Source organism: Herpailurus yagouaroundi, unplaced genomic scaffold (assembly GCF_014898765.1).
Source record: "Herpailurus yagouaroundi ecotype Mexico unplaced genomic scaffold, PumYag 159, whole genome shotgun sequence".
Classification (NCBI taxonomy): domain Eukaryota; kingdom Metazoa; phylum Chordata; class Mammalia; order Carnivora; family Felidae; genus Herpailurus; species Herpailurus yagouaroundi.
The window spans coordinates 72,989,472-73,004,604 of NW_024412400.1; the positions used below are offsets into that span (position 1 = coordinate 72,989,472).

The 15,133-nt window shown below is 35.5% G+C and overlaps 1 protein-coding gene across 1 annotated transcript in view; it reads right to left on the reverse strand.

Annotated features, from left to right (window-relative positions):
* Window positions 1-457: 457 nt before the first annotated feature.
* Window positions 458-15,133, reverse strand: part of CCDC39 (coiled-coil domain 39 molecular ruler complex subunit) — a 46,046-nt gene continuing 31,370 nt past the window's right edge. The window contains exons 14-20 of the mRNA XM_040480831.1: window positions 7,376-7,499; window positions 3,684-3,843; window positions 3,161-3,267; window positions 2,500-2,640; window positions 2,170-2,349; window positions 1,937-2,022; window positions 458-797 (exon numbers count right to left, since the gene is read on the reverse strand). Of these exons, the coding sequence (XP_040336765.1) occupies window positions 641-797; window positions 1,937-2,022; window positions 2,170-2,349; window positions 2,500-2,640; window positions 3,161-3,267; window positions 3,684-3,843; window positions 7,376-7,499 (955 nt within the window). The 3' untranslated portion in view covers window positions 458-640. The remainder of the gene's footprint in view (window positions 798-1,936; window positions 2,023-2,169; window positions 2,350-2,499; window positions 2,641-3,160; window positions 3,268-3,683; window positions 3,844-7,375; window positions 7,500-15,133) is intronic.

Here is a 15,133-nt window from a genome sequence, read left to right on the forward strand (position 1 = left end):
GGGGGGAGGGTAAATGCTATTTTTTTGGTTAAAAATTTTAGAATCATACCAAAAGAATAAACTAACAGACTTCTCCCCCAGAAGTCCAAGAAACCTGTTTCTTTGAATAAAGAAAACCTAACTTCAGGATTTTCTAGGGTAAGTGAGAATTTTAGTATTATAAACTATTCATAGACAGTGATTCTTCATAAATTGCCTGAAAGATTGTGTTACATTACAATTGAATGTAGTTTCATGGCTAGTGTGAAATAATGAAGCAAACTATTTTCTAATGTAACAAACATCAAAAGAACATTGAAAAACAATTTTATCTACGCTTATAGAACATGTGGCATTGTTAAGAATCTGCTATTGCTGCTTTCCTTCTCTGTGAAGAAAACAGTGTGGCAAAAGCTAAGAAAATTAAATGTTTCTTTGGCTTATTTAGACCTAAATTCCTTGACTTTTTTTTTTTTTAAACAGCTTTCACATCTTCCACTGGATTAAACTTTGGTCTAGTCATTATGTATTTCTAAACATGATTTCATTAGGCCTCGATTATAACATTACACAGCACCCAAAAGCATAGGGGAGATTCACTATTTTTGAAGTAAGATTTTTGTTTTTGTGTTTACAACTTCTACAAAAGAGATTAAGATGTTTATTTGCTGCCTTTTTTGTTTTTACCATTACTAGAGATGTTGGTAGCACTTGGCCTATTACTTGTGTTACCAATTCCTGGAGAAGAGTCTGGGAAGTTCAGCTCTAATACTTTAACTGAAGACTGAGAAGCAGAAGTACTTGTACTTCTGGATGATCTAGAGGGAAAAAAAGCATGATTTTAAATTCAAAATTTGTATCAGTAGAGACCCCCTAACTAATAGCAAATGATACCATAGTCCCACAAGAAAATAAAGAAATCAAAAAGTATATATTCTTAATAGTACTACTAAATTTTAAAAGCATAACCATTAAAAAAATTAGTTCAAAGAAAAAAAGGCAAGAATACAGTTTCAACTAGTTCAACAAATCTGAGAAAAATATTTTCAACTATAATCATTTTAGAAGTGGAATCATTAAGCATTAAAGGTTTTGCAAAAGTCATTATGCATAAAAGATAAAGCGAGAGCCAAGGGAATTTGGGTGCTGGCAAGAGTGACCATAACAATATGTAACTGAAGACAGAAGAAAATGCGAGTCCTATTGACAGGATAAAGTGATGGGGTCATTTGAAAAGCATAACTAGCTATATGATTCTGAAATGCTAAGTTTTAAAAATATGAAAGTACAGCAACGTCCAGGTGACTGCTTCCCATGTTTATGTAGAAACAGTTTTGTTTTACTTCAAACACAACATTTTAGGATGTCCCTTTTTGTGAAAGCTCTATGGCAACTAATGAAAAGCAAATGGCTACTGAGTGTAGGAGATTAGGAATTTTAAAATTAGGATTATCATTAACTTCATTTTGTCAGCAAAGTACAGGAGTGTTGGTTAAACATCTACCTACCTGATAGAATTCTGGATGAAACTAAACTGCCAAAGTAAAGAATCATTTCCTTGTTAGGAAAATAAAGCAGGAAAAACAAAGTAAAATTCTGGCAACTTAAAAATTTATAACGTACTTCCAATAATAAAAATCATATTCCATATGTTTGTACATCTAAGTTGTCTTTTTATGGTTTAAACAATTCCCCTACTCAGGGTTGACCATGCAAGATGTAACCTCCAGAATTCCATACTTTATCCTACTGCAGTAGCTGCTAGTCACAAAGCACTCCATGCCCGAATAGAAACTGACATCAGACAAATCAGAAGAGTCTTATCCTGCTAGCTGTTTTCTGCATATGTGACACTGACATACTGGGTAAGGGTCAGGAGAGCACTGGCAGTTCCAATCGCTCTGTGTTTGCATAGGTTAGAGGGTTATTAACAGGTGGTTTCTAAGCCTCCACTTACCTTGCTGACAACAGTGAAGTCTGTGAAGGTGATCTAGAAGTCTGGCGACTACCTTTACTACCAGCTGTAGGCAGTTCTAAACCATTCTGGAAGGATATTCAACAGCGATAATTAGTACCACTGCATTTTCAGAAGAATATTTTTGGTTAGACCTCACTTTATGATAAATGCCATAAACTGTTTATTTCATGAAGTGTTTAAAAAATATTTTAACTAGAAGGTACTGTTACTACCTGCTGAAAGTATGTTTGAAGGATAATATGGATTTCAGCATTTTCTTCAGTGACCTTGACTAGCATTTCATCAATGATCTTGTGGAAGTGTTTCACTTCACGAAGTTTGATGTCTTGTTCTTCTAGTGTTTCATCTTTTGTGTCTTTCAAAAGTCGGATTTCCCTGGTGAGTTTTGCACACTGTTGGTCAATAGTAGTCAATTATTACTTAAGCCTATTTTCCAGAGCTTAATATTTTTTGATGGATGGATGAAGGAGGATTTGGAGTTACCATTTGTAACTCCAAAACATACAAATATCAAAGGTCAGTTTTTAAAAAGACAGTGATACCTGTTTAGTTACTCTCTCTAATTTTGGCTTCTGCTCCCCAGTTTCTTTATGTAGTTGAGATGAAAAAGCCTGCTTCTCTAATAATTTTTCTTTGACATTATTTGTTAAGTGTTCTGTAACTTCTAAAGTATTTTCCATGCTCTGCAGAAAAGAAAGTGTAAACATACTTATTGGTTAGAATCAATAACTTACAACTTGCCAATTTTTAAGTATTCATTTAATTTTAATTCATTTGTTTTTATCTAGAGCTTGCTTACCAAACACATTGTTTTCTCTTTCAGTGATGTGGTTTAGTAACTACTTTCTACTAGATTATTTTTATCTTTCAAATTTTGTTTAAGGAGCAATCTTTAAGGTGATCTTTAAGGAATTGAATGAAATAAAAATTTATTAAATAAAATGTAATGGATAATTAGCTATAGCTCATCAGCTAATTAAGAAGTCATTATCAGCAGTCCATCCTGTGCTGAGTATTGTGGTTTTAATTAATTTATTTAACACTTTGGTCACTTATCTTTTTTTTTCTCATTCAAATGAGACTTTTACTCTCTATTTCTCTAAACAAATTGTCTTCTTTGTACAAGATAACGAGATAGTAGGTGTAATAATAATGATAGTTAACTTTTACTAAGGACTTATTACTAAAGTGTGTAGAATTTACCTGGATATCTTCCTGTAGTTCCCTGATTTGTCTTTGTTTGTATCTGTATTTTTCATCAATAGCTCTTTTTTGTTCTTCTAGTTGGATTTTTAGTTCATACTCATCACCTAGAATTAGAGAATTCTTAAATTTTTAACATGCTGTGTAGAAAGCAAGCTTCAATCTTCTATTAAACTTCTAACATTTTTTGTTATAGGAGGTTAAATTCCTTATGTCTATTTGTTGAAAATCAATATGGTCATGTAGTAGCCATTCTTGTTTTGTCAACATAGCCAATATGCTGCCATTTTCTTCACATTTGAAATTAATTCCCTAGAAAAGTGAGAATTCAATATCACTAGAATAATAGAAATAACACCTTAGCCCTTATTTTAAAGGGGGGGGGAGGTGATTAGTTTTTCTGATTCCGTCAAACATGGTACATTCTTGTTTTCCTTGTCTCACAATGTTCCTCTTTTTTAAATAAATAGCTACAGCTTTAATTGCATATATTCATATAAAATTTTTAATAACTCCCACATACTAGATGGAGTCACTTTTTTAAAAGACTGTTTATAGTTGTTGTTGCAACTTCTCAGCACTTGTAAGGTGTTTTCTAGAGCATAGATTTCTTTTTCAGCTTTGTTGATCTTAGCATCCAAACTGTCACCTTCCCTTTGAAGTTCTTCTTTTTCTTGAGCAGCCTATGAAATACAGAATAGAACTGATTGAATAAAATTATTTACTATGGGGGAGAGTGTCTGTTTTCAGGGCAAGAAATAGTATACTCACAACAATACCAATTTACCTTGGGGCCTACATATAGCATCAAGCATTTATTTCTTGCACTTGATTTAGAGTAGAACACTAAATCCCCAAGACATTCAAATATAGCACATAGGATACAAACTGTGATGGAAGTGTAGTAACTAACCAAAGCTTGCATTAAGACTTTCCAACAAAAATTACCAGAAAGCAGGTATAAACTTTAGTGGAGATAGGGTTAACTTGGAGGTGGCTTCAGACTAGATATTCAATAAGGAGAATGTATGTTTCTGGCCTGAAAGAGGCTTAGGAATACTTTCTCATTTTAAGTCAGGAATAAAAGAGGTGAGCAAGGTACACCTAGGAAAGTACATGCTTAGTATTTCCAACCCAGGATTTCAACATCTTTGAACAGTTAAGTAAAATTAAAATCAGAGTAGTCACTTCAATAGCACATATTAAAATCAGAATAGAAAAAGTTAGCATGACATCTGTACAAGAATAACATGCAAGTTTGTGAAGCATTCCATATCTTTAAAAGAAACACTGCATGATTCTACTTACATGAGATGCCTATTATAGTCAAATTCACACACAGAAGGTTGCATGGTGGTTGCCAGGGATTGAGGGGAGGGAAAAACTGTGACTCTGTGTTTAACGGGTAGAGAGTTTCAGTTTGGGAAGATGAAAAAGTTCTGGAGATGGATGTTGGTGTTGGTTGCACAACAGTGGGAATGTACTTAATACCACTGAACTGCACACTTAAAAAATTGTTAAAGTGGCCAATTTTAAGTGTATTTTACCATATTTTAAAAATAAATTTTAAAAATTAGAGAAAGATAATTGCTAAATGTGGCTGGGAAAAAATACAGTCTATAAATTGCTGAAAACCAAATATTCCTCAGTAGTAGACATACTCAGTGACTTTTCCAGCTTAACTCTGTCACTGGGCTAGGCTGTCAAGAGTTGAATCCAAAAAGTTTCAAAGAATTTCTCTAAATAAAGGTTGACAGGGATAGTACATATATATTAAAAAGTGCCAAAAGACATCTTTAATCAAAATCAACTAATAATTTCATTTGTTAATTTATTCAATCCCTACGTATGTGTATTTAAACCAGAAAGTGGTCATTTAAAAAATTATTGGTAATTCCTTAACTCTTAACATTTTCACTTGTATTTATTATGCTTCAAAATATGTTACACATTTTTGTAGTAAAAAGTACATAATAAAAAATATAGCTTAGGAAAAGTTCTTAGGTAAATTATAATTCCGGTACATGGAGTATAGAATTGGCAAGTTTTTTATTTGAAAAATACTGTAGTGGGAGAAAGCTAGAATGAATCAAAACAGCTAGATTTTAGTTTTGGGTTTCCCACAAGTGAGTTGGGTAACAATTCACTTTTCTTCTCCAAGTTCAGTTTCTTTGTCAAACAAAGGTGCTGAGTTTGTACATTTATCCATATTTTCTGGTCTAATTCCATATATACCTTAAACTTCTAGACACTCCATGATCCTTTTTGGCTCTAAGAGAATAGAGAATGTATACCTTTTATCGTAGATTTAGAAAGCTGATATTAGGGTGAAATTTTTATTTACTCCTTTCTGTCAGCATTTTAAAGCATATTCTAGTAATTTCATTTTCTAATAGTTTCATTAAATTGTGGTCAGAGTTGAGCTGTTTCCTTATAAGGACTATGTAAGATACATTGAGTTTAGTTACAAAGAAATAGTTTCATTTTTATACATCTGGCACATGTAAGTGTTAAGAGTAAAACATTTAAATATGCTATACAATGAAACATGGAATAATGTGGCAAGCTGTGGACCCTGGAGAGGATGGAAAGTGGAGTGGCATTAGGAAACTGGGAAGGTAACTGATCACCTCTATTCATTTTATATATCCCTTATAGTGACATTTATCTAGCAACTTCACTGTGAACGGAAGGCATATACTCTTTTCCTCAAAAAATTTGCCTGTTTTCCTGAAAAATGGATGCATTATTACCACCATCATCATCACAGCAATAAAAATAATGACAGCTAACATTTACTGAGGGCTCATTTTACTCCAAGCACTGTTTAAGAGCTTTACATATATTTCTTCATTTACTTCTCACAGCAAAAGTAATAATATCCTCATTTTGCAAGTGAGGGAACTAAGCACCCCCAAATGATTAAATAAATTATTCAAGTTCACTTGATGATGGAGGCACGCTTAACACCAGTGCTTTTAGATAACTCATCACAGCCCTTGTTAAAAGAGAAACTTAACTGGAATTGCAACATCTACCTTCTTCCCAACACTGAACAGACTAGAGCCTACCCTTCACCCCTCAGAGACTCTCAAAACCAGAGAGGAGGAAAGTCTCATTAGTATAGGGCAGAAGCCTCAAGTAATACAGACTGATGAGTTACAAGAAGGGTTTGACAGCTGGGACTCCTTTCTCACATAGTGGAATTTCCTGAGGCAAAGTGGCAGGCATATCCTACTCCATGCGTCTGTTAAGAGCATGCTCAAAGAAGGGCTATAGAAGGCAACTTGGAAGATTAAATACAACTCAAAGGAAAGGGAACATCCATCCATGAGGGCCATCCTCTAAAGGTGTGAATTGGGAGATGTTCTCACTCCTATCAGTGTATGATAGAGGAAAAATGAATTAAATTTTCCATTCCCTTTTAGTGTCTTGAGTAACTTCCCAGACCTCTGTGTAAGGTAAATCACACCTATTCAGGGTATTTTCTACATGGGAAAGATGAATATAGCAGTACTCAGGGAAATGCATCCGATTTCTGATCACTTCTCCATTTCTCCTTATGGGTTACTAGGTAAAGATAACCATGAAGTGGCAGACAACTCTCAAACATCAGAACAGAGCAGATTCACCTGATGTGTCTGTCTCCCATCTAACATGAAGGCAAAGGAACAGTCCTCTTGCTCTCTGGATATCTGCCTTACCAGAGCTGCAGTGGTAAATTGGAGAATAAGATTCAAAGGTGGTGTAGCTCCAGGGGATGATGTGGTCTAGGATACAGCCATATGAGCAGATAGCTATGGGGAAGTAAAGCTTTGAGCCTGAGGTGTTGAACAGGTTGTTACATGAGTGTTTATTAAAGACATGCAGGTCTTAGGATAAAATAGATTATAAATCTTGAATAAATGAGGGAAACTGACATGACACAAATGATAGCCAAAAAAAAAAAAAAAAAAAAAGTATCAAAGAGTCGTCCAGACCCCTCTTTGACCTCCTGGACTCAAGGTGTATAAAAATACCTTCAGTACCTCCACCTAACCACTAATGTTTTATAGCTCTAATCTAGTAGCTATGAGTGCGCCATGAAATATGAAATTGCATGGCAAAAAAACCCAAAAAACAATGACATTTTGGTTATTCACAAAGAGCTGGCAAGATACTTGCCAGTACAAAAGATACTTCACTTTATCACAACTATGAATCGATTAAGATTACCTTTATTACATAATAGGCCTGTGTTTTCTCCTCTTCTCCTTCAGGAGGCAGCATAACAACAGTCAGGATTTCATATCTGTTCTTCAGCTTATCAATTTTACTTAGCCTCTCATGAAACTCAGCACTAAAATGGAAAGAAAAAGAAAAATTAAGCACTGAAAAACAAATAACGTACTTTTTTAAAAAGGACTACAGTATTCTTATATAAGACATTTGTGTTACTACTGAAATCAAACAGGTTAAATGTGTTCTTTCTTTTCAATTTATAATTAGTGGGAAGGTCTCAGGCTTCACCCTATTTGAAAGCTAAGAAGTTAGCCTGCCATGGTTTCATGGATGTTGGCATAGATGTTGGCACAAGATTCCTAGGTCAGAGAAAAAGGACTTTATCATTTATGGCATACCAAGCACCATGAGATTCCTGCTTGCAGTGCTCTTGAAATCCCATGAAGCTGAGAAGGGGCTCAAATGGATGCTACACACACCACAGGTTTGTATCACAGCTGAGAAACCTCAAGCTAGGTAAGCCAAATATTTTATAATGGAAACTAAGCAAATATATTCAATATTTACTCCACAGGGAGGATATTGCCTCTAGCTTCTGAAGCTATTTGGTGTCCTGCTGGAAGCCGAGCTATCCCAGCCTGATGGCAAGGCCCAGGCTGTGGACGGATTGGTGACTGCAAGGCAGCCCACCGACAGTACTTGTACTCCCGCTTTTAGGTAATTTGGCCTTAATAAAAGTACCTGGGGTATTGTCTGTCGGGGAATTGCCCTTGACAGGCCCCCTGGGAAAAGAACCATTAGGAAAGAAAATAAAATAAGGTTCCGCAAGAAATTGTGCGGCCTTACATTTAGCCCTTGCCATCCCCTATGGAGACTCCTCTACTTACAGGAAGGATAACCTCATGCATTTGTCAGCAAAGAGGGCCTGTGAAGGAGAGACATATGGATTTGAAAGCCCCACTCCAGCACCTAAGGAGTGTATCTCTGGGCACAGGTGACTTCAACCCCTAGGCCCACCTGGCCCCCAGAGGCATTCCAGATGATGACTGAACCTAGTCGGTTAAGGTACAGAATGGTTCATTGGTTCCTAGGTGCATTGTCTCTCTGAGAATGTATGAGGCATGGGTTTCTAAGGCTTTTTCGGCCCCTTCCTGGCACCTCGGACCGAGGCAAACACATTGTTCTTCTGGCTTCAAGTGGTTCGGAAAAAAACAACTGGGAGGTCATGTCCCTGTAACTGTTCCACTTGAGGTGTTGAGAGAGAGATGACCTTTCATGAAAACAGCAAAGCAAATGCTTTATAATTATAAGATTATAGATAAACGCAGGTCCATAATGGAATAATGTAAGAGATTAATCAATAATCAAAGGGCGGGACATTATGAGAAAATCGCCATGTTATTTCTTAAAGGTTGATTCCACATAGGAACATTTTCAAAATTAGGTCAAAACATAGATGACATATGCTACAAGGAAATCGCTAGCCAATATAATGCCACGTTTGCTACAATAAATCGGCCAGTTCAACACACTGCTGTTGTCTATGTCCATTTTATTTTTGTTTTGTTTTGTTTTCACTTTTTCGCTGATGCCATTCATCCTTCAGGAACCCCTGGTTGCTGGAGCTGCTCTCTGGCACTATCCAAACATCTTTTAGAAGATAGTTTAATGGAAATCAAAACCACAACATCACTTCACAGCCTCAGGATAGCATACTGCATGATTCCATTTATATGAAGTATCTAAAGCAGTCAAATTCACATAGAAAGAATGGTGGTTACCAAGGGCTGAAGGGAGGAGGAAATGGAAGCTTAGTGTGTAGAGCATATAGAGTTCCAGTTTTAGAAAATGAAAGAGTTCTGGAGATCTGACACAACAATGTGAATATTAAAGATATATTAAGCACTGAACTGTACACTTAAAAATGGTTAAGATGGTATATTTGATATGTTTTTTACCAAGATTTTTTAAAGATAGTCCAGAACAGGAAACTTAGTACCGTTCCTTGCAAGGCATATAGAAATATGAGAAACCCACGAAGAATTGTCTCCCAAGATTTAGAATTTTTATATGCTGATTATTTTTTCCTTTTATTCCAGTAAATTCCTATTTTATGAACTTTTTGAAACTTATAATAATACTAATAATGCTAATATTTGCATGGCAACATGAAGAATGACTCATTTGCCTACTACAACATCATGAAGGTGCACCATCTAACCATGGCAAACAGAGATCTTCAACCTACCAGTTTTCTTACTCTTAAAGAAAGTTGGTGGAGGGGCGCCTGGGTGGCGCAGTCAGTTGAGCGTCCGACTTCAGCCAGGTCACGATCTCGCGGTCCGTGAGTTCGAGCCCCGCGTCAGGCTCTGGGCTGATGGCTCGGAGCCTGGAGCCTGTTTCTGATTCTGTGTCTCCCTCTCTCTCTGCCCCTCCCCCGTTCATGCTTTGTCTCTCTCTGTCCCCCAAAAAATAAATAAACGTTGAAAAAAATTTTTTTAAAAAAAGTTGGTGGTAAAATATATTAAGTGACAGAAGTTACAGCTTTGCAGTAACAGTACTACTGCTGTATTATGAAAAAATATTCATTCATCCTTTGTATAACTGGCCTTCCAGCTTAAGATGGTGGACTGAGTACATGTATATCTCTCCTTCCTAAAATGTTAAAGAATAAAGGGAAAAAACCCACCACAGCTCTGGGAACAAGAAAGACACATTTTGTCATGAATTCACAAAAAAAATGAGAAACAAATGGCATATGACTGACATGGGGGGAAAATGGAGATATGTACAGAAGATTAATGCAGAAGTAAGAGCCATGTTTCACCAGGGTGCCTAGGTGACTCAGTCATTTAAACATCTAACTTCGCTCAGGTCATGATCTTGTGGTTCATGGGTTCAAGCCCCACATCAGGCTCTGTGCTGACAGCTCAGTGCCTGGAGCCTGCTTCCAGATTCTGTGTCTCCCTCTCTCTCTGGCCCTTCCCTGCTCACACTCTGTCTCTGTCTAAAATAAGTAAACATTTAAAAAGTTAAAAAAAAAAAAAAAAAAAGGAGCTATGTTTCACCAAAGAAGTGTGGAGAAAATTCAAGCCCAGAAATAAGCAAAAGATCAAGAATGATCTCTGAGGCCATTTATTAAAGTAATTAATAAAAGGATTGCTACAGAACATTTGGGCCACTCTCCTCAACCCCTCAAAGTATACAGAAATGCTGGCAGGAATTATTTATGCTCCAATGAGAACCTCCCAAATTACGAAAGTTCCTAGCATTGTATGTTGGAGCTGGAGAGAAAAGTAAAAAAGAACATGATGTAATTCCAGGCCCCCATGAAAGTGGAGGTTATTAAAAAACAAAGTTACGGGGCGCCTGGGTGGCGCAGTCGGTTAAGCGTCCGACTTCAGCCAAGTCACGATCTCGCGGTCTGTGCGTTCGAGCCCCGCGTCAGGCTCTGCGCTGATGGCTCAGAGCCTGGAGCCTGTTTCCGATTCTGTGTCTCCCTCTCTCTCTGCCCCTCCCCCGTTCATGCTCTGTCTCTCTCTGTCCCAAAAATAAACGTTGAAAAAAAAAATAAAAAACAAAGTTCCATCCATAAAGAAAATAAAGTCTTTATCACCCAAAATAAACTCCTTCAGTTCTTCAGAGAAAAACTGCTTATGACCCTGAAGGGACAGATTAGTCCAGCACCTACAAGCAGTCCTCCCTTTACAGGAGAGACCAGCTGGAAAAAAAAGATGTACCTAATTGCAGAAGACACACATACCAGCTAACTATATCAATCATCATGATTATTAATGAAACACTTGTTAATAAATATAACAGAAAGCCAAAGACTATCAGACATTTTGGGAAGTTAACAGGATAAATAAAAAGAACAAAATGAGCAAACACAGAACATACCCTAGGAGATACAAAAATAATGCATGGGACAAAAGAGAACTTTCAAAGTATCCCAGTGTCTCGAAAAGATGAGAGAATTTGGATCCAAAACTATCCATAAAGCAAGAATGGGCTAGTATGAAAAGAAAGGACCAATGAAGGAACAAAAATCCTTGCAAATAGTTTTCCCTTTTCAATTTAATTGTAGTAAATAAGAAAGATTAAATCAGTGATCTAGAGAGAAAGAGGAGGGGCAGAGAATGAAGAGCAGGCAAAAAGGAAGTGGAAAGGGAGACAGAGAATGAGACTATCTTTAAAAGTAGAATAAAAAGAACAGAAATTTTAAAATGAGAGTAAAATTAAGAAATCCAGAAGACTGATCTAAGAAGACCAATATCCACTAAAAATGAGCCAACAAATCAGAAAACAGAGAATAGTATGAGAAAAAAATTAGAGAACTAGTAGAAAAATATTTTCCTGACCTGAAGAAAAGCATTAATGAAGTAACTGCAAGAGCTCACCAAAATTCAAACAAGAAAAATGAAAAAACAAAAATAAAAAATGAAAAGAACCACCCAGACACATAGGGAAATTCTTAAACCCTAAGGATAAAAAGAGTGTCCCAAACCTTTTCAGAAAGCAAACAAAAACCAGACACCATACAAAATAAAATGAATTAGTCTGAATCAGACCTCTCTCTCATAAACAACACTATCATCTAGAAGAATAGAAAATAATGCTTTCAAAGTTCAACTGTAATTTAAATATGAGTAGAATAAATATGTTTTAAACATGCAAGGACTCGGGGCACCTGGGTGGCGCAGTCGGTTAAGCGTCCGACTTCAGCCAGGTCACGATCTCGCGGTCTGTGAGTTCGAGCCCCGCGTCGGGCTCTGGGCTGATGGCTCAGAGCCTGGAGCCTGTTTCCGATTCTGTGTCTCCCTCTCTCTCTGACCCTCCCCCGTTCATGCTCTGTCTCTCTCTGTCCCCAAAATAAATAAACGTTGAAAAAAAAATTTTTTTAAACATGCAAGGACTCAAAAATTTTAGAAAACATCAAATTCTGGAAAATAATTCAAAACATACTCCAGAGAAATGAAATGAGAATCCAGAAAATAGGATGACAAAGGATACATGAAAGAATATTAAATCAAAAAAAGTGTATAGCTACATTGAAATTCTTGCTGGCAACTGTACAGTTTAACACAAGTTATGACAAAGGAGTTCTTTAAAAATAGAGACATAATATTAAAAACAATAAATAACAACCTAAAACTATAATTGGTGATTTCAATAATATGTGAAAGTTGGAGAGAGGAAATATAGCAATAAAAGATGCTAAGGTCTTATCTCTTTTATGAATGAAAAAAATCAGAGGCTAATTAATCTTCAATATTCACAGAGAAATGGGAAGGTTAAAGTTTCTTTTGAATTTAAGAATAACCAACAAAAATATTAAAATTAGAATGTATATATTCCAAATAATAAAAGAGGAAACAAAGGAAAAACAAAATTCAGTAAAGCCAATGAAAGACAGGGAAGACAAAAAGAATACCTATCATATGATCCACTTCTAGGTATTTACTCAAGAGAAAAGGAAGTATATATTCATACCAAGAAAACATATATTCATAAAGCCTAATCTGTAATAGCCAAAACAAGAAATAATTCAAATGTTCATCAATAGGTAAATATACACATAAATTGGGGTAGATGTGTGCAATGGAAAATGAACTACTCAGTGATAAAAATCTAGGGTCAGCAAAACATCCTGCCTGCTCATGAGCAAAGAATGGCTTTTACATTTTTAAATGTAAAGTTATTCCAAAAAAAAAAAAAAATGAGAGGAAAATTATACTTCATGAAAAGTAAAAATTCTAGGAAATTCAAACTTCAGCACCCAAAAATTTTATTGAAACACATCCACGCTCATTTATTTTCTTAGTATCTATAGCTGCTTTCACTCTACAATGACAGAGTTGAGTTGTTGCAACAGAGACCACATGGCCCACAAAACCTAGAATATTTACTATTTGGCCCTTAAAGAAAAAAATTGCGTGAAATAGCTAACTTGTTTTAGCCTTCAAGATGAAAATTATAATTAGCTAACCATCACTCTCATGAAGTTAAAGAACATCAAGATAAACCCACAAAGATAGAAGGAAAAAATCATAAATGTGACAGCAGCAACTAATAAAATAGAAAATGAATTCACAATAGAAAAAAATCAAGAAACATTTCTTTTTCAAACAGTAATAACATTCATTAACTATAAGAAAGATGATCCCTCCTAAAACAGAGAAGTCACAAATAACCATTACCAGGAATGAAAAGCTACAAACACTATAGCTATTAAAAAATAATAAAAATCTGGGCACCTGGGTGGCAAAGTGTCTGACTTTGGCTCAGGTCATGGTCTCACAGTTTGTGAGTTTGAGCCCCATGTTGGACTCTGTGCTGACAGCTCAGAGCCTGGAGCCTGCTTCAGATTCTGTGCCTCCCTCTCCCTCTGCCCCCTTCACCACTCACGCTCTCTCTCTCTCAAAAATAAATATTAAAAAAAATTTTAAATAATAATAAAATGATACAGCGAACAGTTTTATGGCAATAACTGAAAATTTAGATGAAATGGAAATTTTTCTTAGGAAAAAATATAATTAACTAAAACTGACTCAAGAATAAATAAAAAATACGCACTGTCCTATTGTCAATAAATAAATTGAACCAACAGTTTAAAATCTTTTTTAAAAAAGGCCTCCAATGGCTTTACTGGTAAGATCTTTGAAAATTCAAGAAAGATATAATTTTACTCTTTCACAGCCTTATCCAGACTATAGAAAAATAAGAAACACACAAAATTATTTTATGAAAGCCAGCATAACCTTAATAATCTGATGACTTGACAAGGGCAATAGAGAAAGGAGAATTATAACCATGGATGCAATAATTGTGTACAAATGTTACCAAACAAAATCTAGATATATACAAAATGTAGTATGTGGCAGACAAGTTTTGTTTATTCCAGGAATGTAATGTTGTTTGAACTTTGAAAAAGCAATCAGTATATTTAATTATATTAACAGACTAAAGGAGCTACACCATATCAATGAATACAGGAAAAGCACATAACAAAAGTCAACATCCACTTTTGATGAAACAAAATAACCTCTTAGCAATGAATCAAAATAGATGGGTGCTCCCATAATCTTCTAAAGAGTATTTTTTTAAATTCTACAATTCATACTTAATGATAAAGCAATGAACATTTTGCCTTCAAAATCAGGCACAAGACAAGGGGACCTGTAGTCACCACTGCTAGTCAGCACTGACCTAAAGGTTAGATAACAAGGGCAGTGAGTCAAGAGAAAGAGAAGTTAAAAGACTGAAAAGGGAGACACAAAACTGTCACTGCAAATGATGTGAATGAAATACCTAGAAATCAGAATCTACAGATCAACTATCAGAATTAATAAAAATTTAAGCAAGTTGCTGGATTCTTAATATATACAAATCAACTGTATTTCTTACAATGCCAGCAACAAACCAAAAATGAAATTTAAAAGGAGATAACATTGACAGAAACATTTTTAAAAATAGCACGTAGCTAGGAATAAATCTTTTTTTATAAAATATACGCAAAACCCCCTAAAATGTTTCAATAAATGCAGCTATTGGGTATCCATAAAGGAAAACATGTTATTGAACTCTTAACACAAACCATACACAAAAATCAGTTCCAAGAGAATTATTGATCTCATTGTAAAAAAGATGATCTAAAGAATGAAGGGTGAGTCAAAGGAAAGAGAGAAGAGAGGCCAAGATGGTGGAAGGGCATGGAAGTTTATTTTGCATCTTTCATCCCTGAAATGCAGC